This window comes from Megalobrama amblycephala, linkage group LG18, assembly GCF_018812025.1.
Source record: "Megalobrama amblycephala isolate DHTTF-2021 linkage group LG18, ASM1881202v1, whole genome shotgun sequence".
NCBI lineage: Eukaryota > Metazoa > Chordata > Actinopteri > Cypriniformes > Xenocyprididae > Megalobrama > Megalobrama amblycephala.
Window position 1 is genome coordinate 39,179,066 of NC_063061.1, and position 12,727 is coordinate 39,191,792.

The window sequence follows — 12,727 nt, forward strand, 5'->3', positions numbered from 1 at the left end:
TGACAAGTCATGAGGTAAAAATGTAAAATTATGATAAAAGTCGACAGATTTACTGAGTGATTAAAAAGTGGTGAAATTAAAAAGCTGACATTGACTTAAAAAGTCAATAATTATGAGTTAAAGTCGAAATTATGTCATATTAAGTCATAATTATGAGATTTAAAAAAATCTAAACTGAAATTAAAAAGTCGAAATAATGTCGACTTATGTCATAATTATGACTTTATAAGTCCGAATTTTGACTTTTTATCATAATTTCGACTTTTTAATGTCATATGATTTTTAAAAGTCATTATTTCGATGTAGTATGTCATAATTTCTGCTTTTTATCTCATAATTATAATTTTCCAAAGGATTTTTTTTTCTTGTGTAACGGAAATGGGCTTCCATAATTTCCTCTTTTCAAGTGATGTTTTTCTCCGTGGGTGTTTTTGACAACAGGGAAAGTTCATTTCCGTCCACCAGATGGCGCCACTGACCGCCAGCAAAACATTATGACGCCTCAAGAGTTTGGTCTGTTATGAACTGAGCTTTATTTTTTAATTAATAACTCTTTTACCAGTGGATGTTGTCGCTGTTTTTAAACAGCGCTCATAGTCAGACAGCACTGGATCATAATCATAATGTTAAAGATGTTACATTCGTCATTTACGAGCTGCACTTTCACATTAATGATTAAAGCACAAATCTTCTTTACGTAAGTATCAAAACATTGTGTTTAATCAATAAAACCTCATTCTTAGGCTCCATTTCTTTATTTTAATTAAAACAACAGTGAGAGTGAGATCATGATGAATGTTTATTGAGCATCAGAAATGGAAACACTGTGTCAGACTGGAGTGTTCTGAACATCTGGAATGCAGTCATCAGTCAAATAAAGCATGTCGATTACACCTCCACAGGCACAATTAAACTTTTAAACATTTCAGTTTATTTGGTTTCTACAGAACGTCTGGTCCTGCTGAAGTAAACAATCCTATTCATGATATCGCGTTTGGTTCGTAAATGTTACACTGAGGAAGAGAAGAGCTGGACAGATCGTCTGCCGTATCTTCTGTCGGCTTCTAAACGCAGCTGCAGCTCGACCTCTGACCCTCTCAGTATTTGGCGTCGGCTTTCTCGAACAGCGGGCGCAGCTGCTCTTTAGTCGTGGCCTCCCTCTGCTGCATGAGCTCGGCGTGACCTTTGGTGACCCCCCAGCCGTCGGGAGTGGACATGGACGGGCACAGCGGGCGTCCGGACGCGGGCTTCAGCTTCTCCCAGTAATCACGACGGGCCCTTCGGAGCACAGCGACAGACATTCATGAACAAACACACATGCGAGAGTCTCCACCTACTGGTCTGGAGGAATCACTCGTGATTATTGAGTGTCAATTATCACTAGTACTCGTGTTCAGAATGATTGTGATCGAAATTATAACGAATGTTAATGAATAATACATCACAGACACACCCGCTTTCGTTTGTGTTTCACATATGAGAGTCTCCACCTGCTGGCCTGGAGGAATCACTCATTATTATTGAGTGTCAATTATCACTAGTACTCGTGTTCAGAGTGATTGTAATCGAAACTATAACAAACATATATAACTCTGTATGTGAAAACGAATCTCTCTGTCTCACCTGGCTCTGACCCAGGGTTTGGTGTGCATTTCCAGTCCGCTGCCCCACATGCCGTGTTTCTGAGACGCCTCGGGCAGGAATCCTCTCTCGACGGAGAGCTCCTCGGCCACGGCGCGGATGTGATACGGCTCGTAGCCGCAGCAGCCGCCGATATAACGGATGCCGGCCTTATAGGCCTCCCTGGCGTACTGCTGCATCTCCCAGCGGGTCAGGATCCGCGGCTCCAGAGCTGAAAGACACACATTCACATATTCACGTGTTCGTCTTATTAAGAAAACAATTTTTATGGCAGGAATGTGTTTGTGTACCGAAGGGGAACTCGGGCAGGTCGATGAAGCCCTGGCAGCTGCAGTCGGGTGTGTGATACGCCAGCGGCTGCGTCATGTAATGCGCTTTCAGACCGGCTTTCTCCACGGCCGCCTTCATCATGGACACGGTCTTCACACAGGTCATGGGGTCGAAGTGACAGTTCACACCGACGATATCAGCACCTGGACAGACACGCGGGACACCAGAACTACATCATCTGCTGATCTGATGCTGTAAAGGCTGTAGGTGCGTCCGTTCACACACTCACTTTAGTTAAAGGGTTAGTTCACCCAAAAATGACATTTCTGTCATTAATTACTCACCCTCGTGTCGTTTCACACCCGTAAGACCTTCGTTCATCTTCAGAACACAAATTAAGATATTTTTGATGAAATCCGAGAGACTCAGATTTCATACTTTTTGAGCACAAAAACAAAACAAAAATAACCACTTTATTCAACAATCTCTTCTCTTCTGTCATTATCTTACGCAGGTGACGCAGTGAAGCTTCCGCGTTTACGTCCGAATGCCGGCTCAGTATTGGCCAAAGCTGATCATGTGATCAGCACGACGCATGCGTGTGACGCTGACGCAGGAGCCGGCCAATAACGAGTCGGTGTTCTGACGTAGAACCTGGAAGCGCTGGACGTAAACAACATATGAGAATGACACAGAAGAGATTGTTGAATAAAGTCGTAATTTTTGTTTTGTTTTTGCGCACAAAAAGTTTTCTCGTCTCTTCATAACATTAAAGTTGATCCACTGCAGTCACATGACTGTTTTAACGATGTCTTTAGAACCTTTCTGGACCTTGAAAGTGTTGATTATATTATATGAGTGATAAACCTCTTGGATTTCATCAAAAATATCTTAATTTGTGTTCTGAAGATGAACGAAGGTCTTACGGGTGTGGAACGACATGAGGGAGAGTAATTAATGACAGAATCTTTATTTTTGGGTGAACTAACTCTTTACGTTCTGAGAACGTTATACTAACGTTCCCTTAAACGTTATTTCTGAACGTCCAGTTTTTTAAATATTTTAAAAAATAAAATAAAATCACGTTCTATTTTCAACTTTTGAATGTTCGCTGAAAAAAGTAGTAAATTTAAAAAACGTTAGATGAACGTCCAACTGAAATGTTTCAGAAGAACATTCCATGAGCGACATATAAATAATGTTTTTGTGCAAACGTTTTGAGAACATTAACGTTGAACGAATGTTCTATTGGAAGAACGTTTGTTCAGAACCTTGCCGGAGCGTTCTGAGAATGTTCCCTGTTAGCTGCGTTTATAAAGTGTTTTTGTGAGACGCACCTGCTCGGACCAGTCTGACGGCACACTCTCCAGGTGTCACTCCGTGCATGTCTCCCTCAGGTCCAATACACAGAGTCGCTGCTACAGGCTTTCCTGTCGCCTTCAGAGACTGGACGGCCCATTCAGCCTCCTCCACGTGCTCGAAGTACTGCCAATCAATCAATCAATCAACCAATAACCAAACCAAAGGCATCTTTGATTCAATTAGCAGAGAGAATTTACGATCCTCACCTCGGCGATCAGAAAGTCTACGTTCTTCTTGATGAAAACGTCCAGCTGTTTCTTGAAGATCTTCTTGACCTCGTCTTCGCTCTTGCAGCTGAGGTACGAGGGCGTCTGCGAGACTCCGCCCGCCACCAGTGCATCGCCCTCATTGGCTACTTCTCTGGCCAGGTCACACGCCGCCTCGTTGATCTGCTGCCCCTGTGGTCAGATGGCATTATGGTGAGCAAACATCACCCGAGTCTTTAGGTTTTTATCTGAGGTCAGAGTTTGTGCAATGTTTAACATGAGATCATGAAACTCGCGCGTGTGTGTGTGTGTGTGTGTGTGTGTGTGTGTGTGTGTGTGTGTGTGTGTGTGTGTGTGTGTGTGTGGCTCACAGTGAAAGTCAGCTTGTTCCCTCTGTTCTCCAGTTTGTCATCACTGGCGTAGAAAGTGAAGGTCTGCATGACATTTGACCCGGCCCGCAGGAACTCCCTGTGCAGCTGTCGCACTGACAGACAGAAATCACACGTTACTTCAGAAATACAGTCTAAACACACTTTATGAGAAAAACGTTTAATATATAGGGTACAACGGGGTTAAGGCGCCTTTGATTTTATTTTCCTCTAAACCACTAGATGGCACAAAAACGTGCCGCAGAACTTTCCTAAACATCCGCTTTTCAAAATGCACGTGCAAATTTGTCTGATCCTCGACGCGATCGCGCGCAGAAACTCAAAGTTGATGTTTGATGTTTTTCAAAATGTTGTTGATTTAAGTAGCAAACGAGAATCGATTAAATTAATGTTTGTATTTTCAGACAAAGGTCTTCTTAATGATTTTCAGTGTTGTTCAAGGTAATTCAAGCAACAGTTAACGGATAATAATAACGGAAGAATATGTAAAAGTATGATATTTGGGGCAAAAAGCGCCATATTTAACATGATAATGAAGATCTGACTGACTTTTCCATTTGTTGACATGATTAGATTCAGATGTTAAATATCATATATCAAATTGGGTATCCATCTTAGAGATAATACCCATATTTATAATGAAACAATCATATTTAAAAAATATTATATTAATCATATAATAAAATATAATTTATTGTTACTACTATACATCTATAATAAATATTATGGGATCTCATTCAATGCTTTCAGAAACTTTACTTTTTAAACCAATTTTGTTTCTGTATTTTTTAAAATATATTTTTATATTACATAGGCCTATTTTAATGACAGTATATTTACTGAACAAAAATGAATTCTTTTATTTATCAAAATTAACAGAAAATATTACAAACTTTGCTAAAGTGTTTCTTCTAACAAGTATTAAAAACATTTTATTTTAGCTAAAGTAATTGTATAAATACTGTGTGCCTTTTACCCCATGCATTACTCAGCACCTCATACATTTATAAGATTTTTAAACAAAATTAACCACTTTTATGATTTATTTTCACACAAAATCTGTTGCTCCATCAATGTCCAATACAAACATATATATTTTTCCTGTAATCATACACTTTGAGAGTAGTCAAAAGCACATTTTTCTTAAGGTGTGCCTTTAGCCCCGTTGTACTCTACCATGTTACTGAATGATTGCCATGGTACAAATCAAAATCAGGGTGGATTGAGGGAATCTCACCGGCCTCCGGGTGCTCAGCAGCGGCCTCTGGCGTCCAGGGTCCGGCCTTCACGTATCCTCTCTTCTCCAGCGCGAACACGAACCCTCCGTCTCCAATCACCACCTCACCCGCGCCCAGGCGCTCCAGAATACCCTGAACACACACACACACATGAGGGGAAAATCACACATTTTCACAGCAGAGAGACGAAGGAACGCGCGCAACCGTGCCTGTGCGCGCGCCCGGCAGGAGTTTTATTCCGTCTGTAACCTCATTAACTCACTTTAACGCGCGTTTGTGTGTTTCTGCTCATGTATGTATGATATATATTAATAGCTGAGATGAACTCATGCGCTCGTGTGAAAATAACGCGCTTACAAACTACAAACTGGACTGTAGAATCGGAGAAAGTCTCTAGATCAGTCACTCACCCTCTTGGATCCGACTGGTGCCATGTTCTGCTGTAGATTCAGGGACAGATGGAGACCTTCAGGAGAGCTCAGGGAGACTGGAGTGAGATGAACATGAGATGAGCTCTTATAAAGCACCGCTGGAGGGGTGTGTGTGTGTGTGTGTGTGTGTGTGTGTGTGTGAGTGTGTGTGTGTGTGTGTGTGAGAGAGAGAGAGATCGGCCCCTTGTAACCTAAACTAGTTCACAATGTTACTGGTTAATGTTTATCTTTCAAACTCAGAACATCATTATCATCAGATTGATATTCAATAATAATGTCTTACGTCACATTCCTCTGATAAATACACTGGAGAAATAAATAGTCTGTCTTTGTCAAACTTGTATATATATATATATATTTTTCCCGTAGATAGAAAGTTATATCATGGCACATATTTTATGCTGTAAAATAAAATGAAACATGAAAATGAAAATAAAAGGAAAATATTTTGAAGCGCGCAGCAAAAGTTTGTTAAAACAGCAGTTTTTTGTGATGTAACAAAGATCAAATCAACTTTTGCACACTTTAGGTTGTAATCAGGTTGAATTTTTTACATTAAAGTTGCGATGTGATTATCTTTGTTTCGTTTTTGTACATATAACAGAAACCAGCTGTTTTCACAGAGGTGTGTGGACTTCTGAGATCCACTGAATTATCGCACAGCTGCGTCCAGAAGTGTTGTGCAGATGTTTTGCTGCTTGATCGTGTTATTGATCACTGATCATGTCAGAGCTGATTATCAGTGCTGTGTGTTTGAGCTTCAGAGACATTGATCATGTGATCTGCTGCCTTGACACATTTCACTGTCCTCAAACATTCCTCTAGATCACAAACACACACACACACACACACACACACAGTCAGGGTTGCTGCAATCTTTGTTTAGGTAGCAGATTGTTCATTCACTCAGACTGTTTATGAAAGATATATTATTGCAGGTCATCACTGCAGTGCGCGCGCGCAAAAGAAATGAAAAACATCAATAAATAATGTGTATGTTATGTGAAGATGTGAATCATTCTGATTTTAATTTGTATTCAGTGTTTTCTCGTGCAGGTCATTTCTAAAATATAACAAATAGGAATCCCCTCATAGACGCGCCGCGTGTTCGACGCGTCTCCGACAGGCACGCGTGCGCGCGCTGCTCGTGCGTGTTTCTGCGTGACCGATTGTTTGGAAACTCTGAGCTGAACTCAAGACTGAACTCAAGACAACTTCGTTCGGACCACCAGCACAAAATGTCGCGAATATTAAACGCGTTTAACGCGCTCATGAGGCGAGACTTCAGGAGAAAAACACTGCGCGTTTCTGCGCGGAGCTTCGCGACTGATGACGGGTGAGGAAACCTGAGATATTTCTGAGAAAATATGAGTTATATCTGAGAAAAATAGTTCTATAGCTATAACAGCTGAGAAAATATGAATTATATCTGATAGATTTGGCAATAATGAGATTTATCTGAGAAAATATGATTATATCCCATATATCTGACAGTTGTGATATTTCAATCTTTCTGCAGAAATCACGTGACTGTGATTCAGTCTCATCTCTGATCATAGAGTAATGATGTGTGTGTGTGTGTGTTTCTCAGAGATGGAGCTGCTGGTGATCTGGGCAGGCGTCTGAAGGACAGCGCAGAGACGGTGGTCATCGGCGGCGGGTGTGTCGGGGTCAGTCTGGCGTATCATCTGGCCAAAGCCGGACAGAAGGACGTGGTGCTGCTGGAAAAGTCGGAGCTGACGGCCGGATCCACATGGCACGCGGTACGGGCACGGGTCAAGGGTCAGACACGACACAATGAAAGTGTCACCGAATAATCGGTGCAGCCTAATGTTAGAGTTGCAGGTTTGATTCTCAGTACTCACTGCTCCTAATGTGAGTGCACTGGATGGGTTAAAGGACAAACTCTGAGTGTGCGGTTACCATACTTGGCCTTCACATGTTACATTTAAAGACACAAACTACATTTATGTATCGTTTAGGAAACACATGAGCACACAGTGGCCGATTGTAACAAAACCTGTTTGCTGATAAAAGTGATGTGAAAATGAGATTCTTGTTCAGCCTGAAGACGTCTGTGTTCTAGAATAAACAAACTGAGCCTCCATTAGTGCTCCGTCTGCTCCTCTCACACTGACTTCGGCATGTGAGCTGCTCAGATCCTCTTCTGACCAAACATTTAAGACGTTTGATCCTCTTCTGTTAGTAGTTAACTAGTATGATGGCCGTTCTGTCCACCTGGACTCTGTGTTTCAGCTGTAAGAGATTAAAAACATGACGGCCGACGGTGAAATGGACAGTTGGATGAAGTGTGATTGAACTATTCCTGGTTAAATAGGCAACGACTTCACTTAACTTCAAAGTATTTGACAGCTTACACTGCAGAAAATAATCTGAATTTAAACTTAATTCAAAGGGAAAAAAAGTTTGCTAGTTAGTGTGAACGTCCACTACTAGTTATTGTGCAAGTGCTCTACTAGTAGTTAGCGTGCTAGTTAGTGTGCAGGGCCACCGTCCTCTACAATTTAGTGTGCATGTTCACTACAATTTAGTGTGCATGTTCACTACAAGTTAGTGTGCAAGTCCACTACAAGTTAGTGTGCACGTTCACTACAAGTTAGTGTGCACGTTCACTACAAGTTAGTGTGCACGTTCACTACAAGTTAGTGTGCACGTTCACTACAAGTTAGTGTGCAAGTCCACTACAAGTTAGTGTGCATGTTCACTACAAGTTAGTGTGCACGTCCACTACAATTTAGTGTGCATGTTCACTACAAGTTAGTGTGCACGTTCACTACAAGTTAGTGTGCATGTTCACTACAAGTTAGTGTGCAAGTCCACTACAAGTTAGTGTGCACGTTCACTACAAGTTAGTGTGCATGTTCACTACAAGTTAGTGTGCACGTTCACTACAAGTTAGTGGGCATGTTCACTACAAATTAGTGTGCATGTTCACTACAAGTTAGTGTGCAAGTCCACTACAAGTTAGTGGGCATGTTCACTACAAATTAGTGTGCATGTTCACTACAAGTTAGTGTGCAAGTCCACTACAAGTTAGTGGGCATGTTCACTACAAATTAGTGTGCATGTTCACTACAAGTTAGTGTGCAAGTCCACTACAAATTAGTGTGCATGTTCACTACAAATTAGTGTGCATGTTCACTACAAGTTAGTGTGCAAGTCCACTACAAGTTAGTGTGCACGTTCACTACAAGTTAGTGTGCACGTCCACTACAATTTAGTGTGCACGTTCACTAAAAGTTAGTGTGCACGTCCACTACAAGTTAGTGTGCACGTCCACTACAAGTTAGTGTGCACGTCCACTACAAATTAGTGTGCACGTTCACTACAAGTTAGTGTGCACGTCCACTACAAGTTAGTGTGCACGTCCACTACAATTTAGTGTGCACGTTCACTACAAGTTAGTGTGCACGTCCACTACAAATTAGTGTGCACGTTCACTACAAGTTAGTGTGCACGTCCACTACAAATTAGTGTGCAAGTCCACTACAAATTAGTGTGCATGTTCACTACAAATTAGTGTGCACGTCCACTACAAGTTAGTGTGCACGTCCACTACAAGTTAGTGTGCACGTCCACTACAATTTAGTGTGCACGTTCACTAAAAGTTAGTGTGCATGTTCACTACAAGTTAGTGTGCACGTCCACTACAAGTTAGTGTGCAAGTCCACTACAAATTAGTGTGCATGTTCACTACAAATTAGTGTGCAAGTCCACTACAAATTAGTGTGCATGTTCACTACAAATTAGTGTGCACGTCCACTACAAGTTAGTGTGCATGTCCACTACAATTTAGTGTGCACGTTCACTAAAAGTTAGTGTGCATGTTCACTACAAGTTAGTGTGCACGTCCACTACAAGTTAGTGTGCAAGTCCACTACAAATTAGTGTGCATGTTCACTACAAATTAGTGTGCAAGTCCACTACAAATTAGTGTGCATGTTCACTACAAGTTAGTGTGCACGTCCACTACAAGTTAGTGTGCACGTCCACTACAAATTAGTGTGCACGTCCACTACAAATTAGTGTGCAAGTCCACTACAAATTAGTGTGCATGTTCACTACAAATTAGTGTGCACGTCCACTACAAGTTAGTGTGCACGTCCACTACAAGTTAGTGTGCACGTCCACTACAAGTTAGTGTGCACGTCCACTACAATTTAGTGTGCACGTTCACTAAAAGTTAGTGTGCACGTCCACTACAAGTTAGTGTGCACGTCCACTACAAGTTAGTGTGCAAGTCCACTACAAATTAGTGTGCATGTTCACTACAAGTTAGTGTGCACGTCCACTACAAGTTAGTGTGCACGTCCACTACAAGTTAGTGTGCACGTCCACTACAATTTAGTGTGCACGTTCACTAAAAGTTAGTGTGCACGTCCACTACAAGTTAGTGTGCATGTTCACTACAAGTTAGTGTGCAAGTCCACTACAAATTAGTGTGCATGTTCACTACAAATTAGTGTGCACGTCCACTACAAGTTAGTGTGCACGTCCACTACAAGTTAGTGTGCACGTCCACTACAAGTTAGTGTGCACGTCCACTACAATTTAGTGTGCACGTTCACTAAAAGTTAGTGTGCACGTCCACTACAAGTTAGTGTGCACGTCCACTACAAGTTAGTGTGCAAGTCCACTACAAATTAGTGTGCATGTTCACTACAAATTAGTGTGCACGTCCACTACAAGTTAGTGTGCACGTCCACTACAAGTTAGTGTGCACGTCCACTACAAATTAGTGTGCACGTTCACTACAAGTTAGTGTGCACGTCCACTACAAGTTAGTGTGCACGTCCACTACAATTTAGTGTGCACGTTCACTACAAGTTAGTGTGCACGTCCACTACTAATTAGTGTGCACGTTCACTACAAGTTAGTGTGCACGTTCACTACAAATTAGTGTGCACGTCCACTACAAGTTAGTGTGCACGTCTACTACAAGTTAGTGTGCACGTCCACTACAATTTAGTGTGCACGTTCACTACAAGTTAGTGTGCACGTCCACTACAAATTAGTGTGCACGTTCACTACAAGTTAGTGTGCACGTCCACTACAAGTTAGTGTGCACGTCCACTACAATTTAGTGTGCACGTTCACTACAAATTAGTGTGCACGTCCACTACAAGTTAGTGTGCACGTCCACTACAAATTAGTGTGCATGTTCACTACAAGTTAGTGGGCAAGTTCACTACAAATTAGTGTGCATGTTCACTACAAGTTAGTGTGCAAGTCCACTACAAATTAGTGTGCATGTTCACTACAAATTAGTGTGCACGTCCACTACAAGTTAGTGTGCACGTCCACTACAAGTTAGTGTGCACGTCCACTACAATTTAGTGTGCACGTTCACTACAAATTAGTGTGCACGTCCACTACAAGTTAGTGTGCACGTCCACTACAAATTAGTGTGCAAGTGTTGTCTTAGTTAAAGGCCCAACAGTCTCCAGAGAACAGCACGTCTCTTCTCAGTCTCTCTAATTCTCTTTCAGCATGTTCAGTCAGCAAAAACAAGCTCAGACACTCTCTGACAGGTGTAACACAAACACACTGACACACACCTGTTGCCGTCTGTCAGTGTGGTGTGAACTGGCCTTAACATGCATGTGCTCCACTAGTTAGTGTGCAAGTGTCTGATGATGTCATCATCCACAGGCGGGACTCACCACATATTATCATCCGGGCATTAATCTGAAGAAGATTCATTATTACAGTATCAAACTCTTCGAGCAGCTGGAGGCCGAGACGGGACAGGTGAGACGCATCAGTCATGTTTACTAGAGCTAGAGAGATTCATTCGCTCAGTGTGTTGAAGGCGATCGTGTTGTGTTTGTGTCGCAGGCCGTGGGCTTCCATCAGCCGGGCAGCATCAGAATCGCGTCCACTCCGGTCCGAGTCGACGAGCTCAAGTATCAGATGAGCCGAACTCACTGGCATCCTACGCCACAGTTCCTCATCGGCCCGGAGAAGATCCAGCAGCTCTTTCCTCTGCTCAACATGAACAAGGTACAACTGACTACAACTCAGCTAAAATTATATTGTGGAGAGAAAAACAACAGTGTATAAGACACATTTTATTATTACATTCAGGAATAATGTAAAATACCAGTAAATAAAACAAAAAATACACACGTGTGTGAAGATGTGAAGGCATTTCTCTGTGTGTGTCAGGTGTTGGCGGGTCTCTATAATCCGGGTGACGGTCACATTGACCCGTACTCTCTGACGATGGCTCTGGCGGCGGGAGCGCGGATGTACGGCGCTCAGATCTATCCTCACGCTCCGGTCACAGGCCTCACGCCGACCACCGACGGCAGATGGGACGTCCAGACTCCACACGGAACCATCCGAGCCAATCGCATCGTCAATGCCACAGGTTAGGCCACACCCTCATATGTTAGACCACACCCCTATATGTTAGACTACACCCCAAATGTTAGACCACACCCCATATGTTAGACCACAACCATATGTTAGACCACACCCCATATGTTAGATCACACCCCCATGTTAGACCACACCTCATATTTTAAACCACACCCCCATATCTTAGACCACACCCACATGTTAGACCACACCCCAAATGTTAGACCACATCCCCATGTTAGACCATACCTCATATGTTAAACCACACCCCCATATCTTAGACCACACCCACATGTTAGACCACACCCCATATGTTAGATCACACCCCAAATGTTAGACCACATCCCCATGTTAGACCATACCTCATATGTTAAACCACACCCCCATATCTTAGACCACACCCACATGTTAGACCACACCCCATATGTTAAACCACACCCCCATATCTTAGACCACACCCCGTGTTAGACCACACACCCCGTGTTAGACCACATCCCATATGTTAAACCACACCCCCATATCTTAGACCACACCCCGTGTTAGACCACACACCATATGTTAGACCACACACCCCGTGTTAGACCACATCCCCATATGTTAAACCACACCCCCATATCTTAGACCACACCCCGTGTTAGACCACACACCATATGTTAGACCACACCCCCATATGTTCGACCGCACACCACATATTAGACCACACCCTATATCTTAGACCACACCCCATATGTTCGACCACACCCTCATATTAGACCACACCCCATATCTTAGACCACACCTCATTGTGTTAGGCCACACCCCTCAGT

General features: G+C 42.6%; 2 protein-coding genes across 2 annotated transcripts in view; one reads left to right on the forward strand and one right to left on the reverse strand.

The window, feature by feature from the left end:
• Positions 1-781: 781 nt before the first annotated feature.
• On the reverse strand, positions 782-5,676 carry bhmt (betaine-homocysteine methyltransferase). The gene is made up of 8 exons (XM_048165441.1): positions 5,517-5,676; positions 5,106-5,238; positions 3,851-3,963; positions 3,480-3,671; positions 3,249-3,396; positions 1,932-2,114; positions 1,624-1,852; positions 782-1,278 (listed from the first exon to the last, which is right to left on the reverse strand). The coding sequence occupies exons 1-8, from the start codon at positions 5,538-5,540 to the stop codon at positions 1,098-1,100; spliced, it is 1,203 nt and encodes a 400-aa protein (XP_048021398.1). The 5' UTR covers positions 5,541-5,676; the 3' UTR covers positions 782-1,097.
• An 823-nt stretch (positions 5,677-6,499) lies between these two features.
• dmgdh (dimethylglycine dehydrogenase) overlaps positions 6,500-12,727 on the forward strand; it is a 17,531-nt gene continuing 11,303 nt past the window's right edge. The window contains exons 1-5 of the mRNA XM_048165439.1: positions 6,500-6,873; positions 7,129-7,300; positions 11,211-11,309; positions 11,397-11,561; positions 11,727-11,931. Of these exons, the coding sequence (XP_048021396.1) occupies positions 6,776-6,873; positions 7,129-7,300; positions 11,211-11,309; positions 11,397-11,561; positions 11,727-11,931 (739 nt within the window). The 5' untranslated portion in view covers positions 6,500-6,775. The remainder of the gene's footprint in view (positions 6,874-7,128; positions 7,301-11,210; positions 11,310-11,396; positions 11,562-11,726; positions 11,932-12,727) is intronic.

Excerpts from the sequence above, each read along its gene's own strand:
- bhmt (XM_048165441.1), bottom strand. The coding sequence starts at position 5,540 with ATGGCACCAGTCGGATCCAAGAGG. Across the intron at positions 5,239-5,516 it reads CACCAGTCGGATCCAAGAGG|GGTATTCTGGAGCGCCTGGG; the intron begins GTGAGTGACTGA and ends GTGTGTGTTCAG. Across the intron at positions 3,964-5,105 it reads TGCTGAGCACCCGGAGGCCG|TGCGACAGCTGCACAGGGAG; the intron begins GTGAGATTCCCT and ends TCTGTCTGTCAG.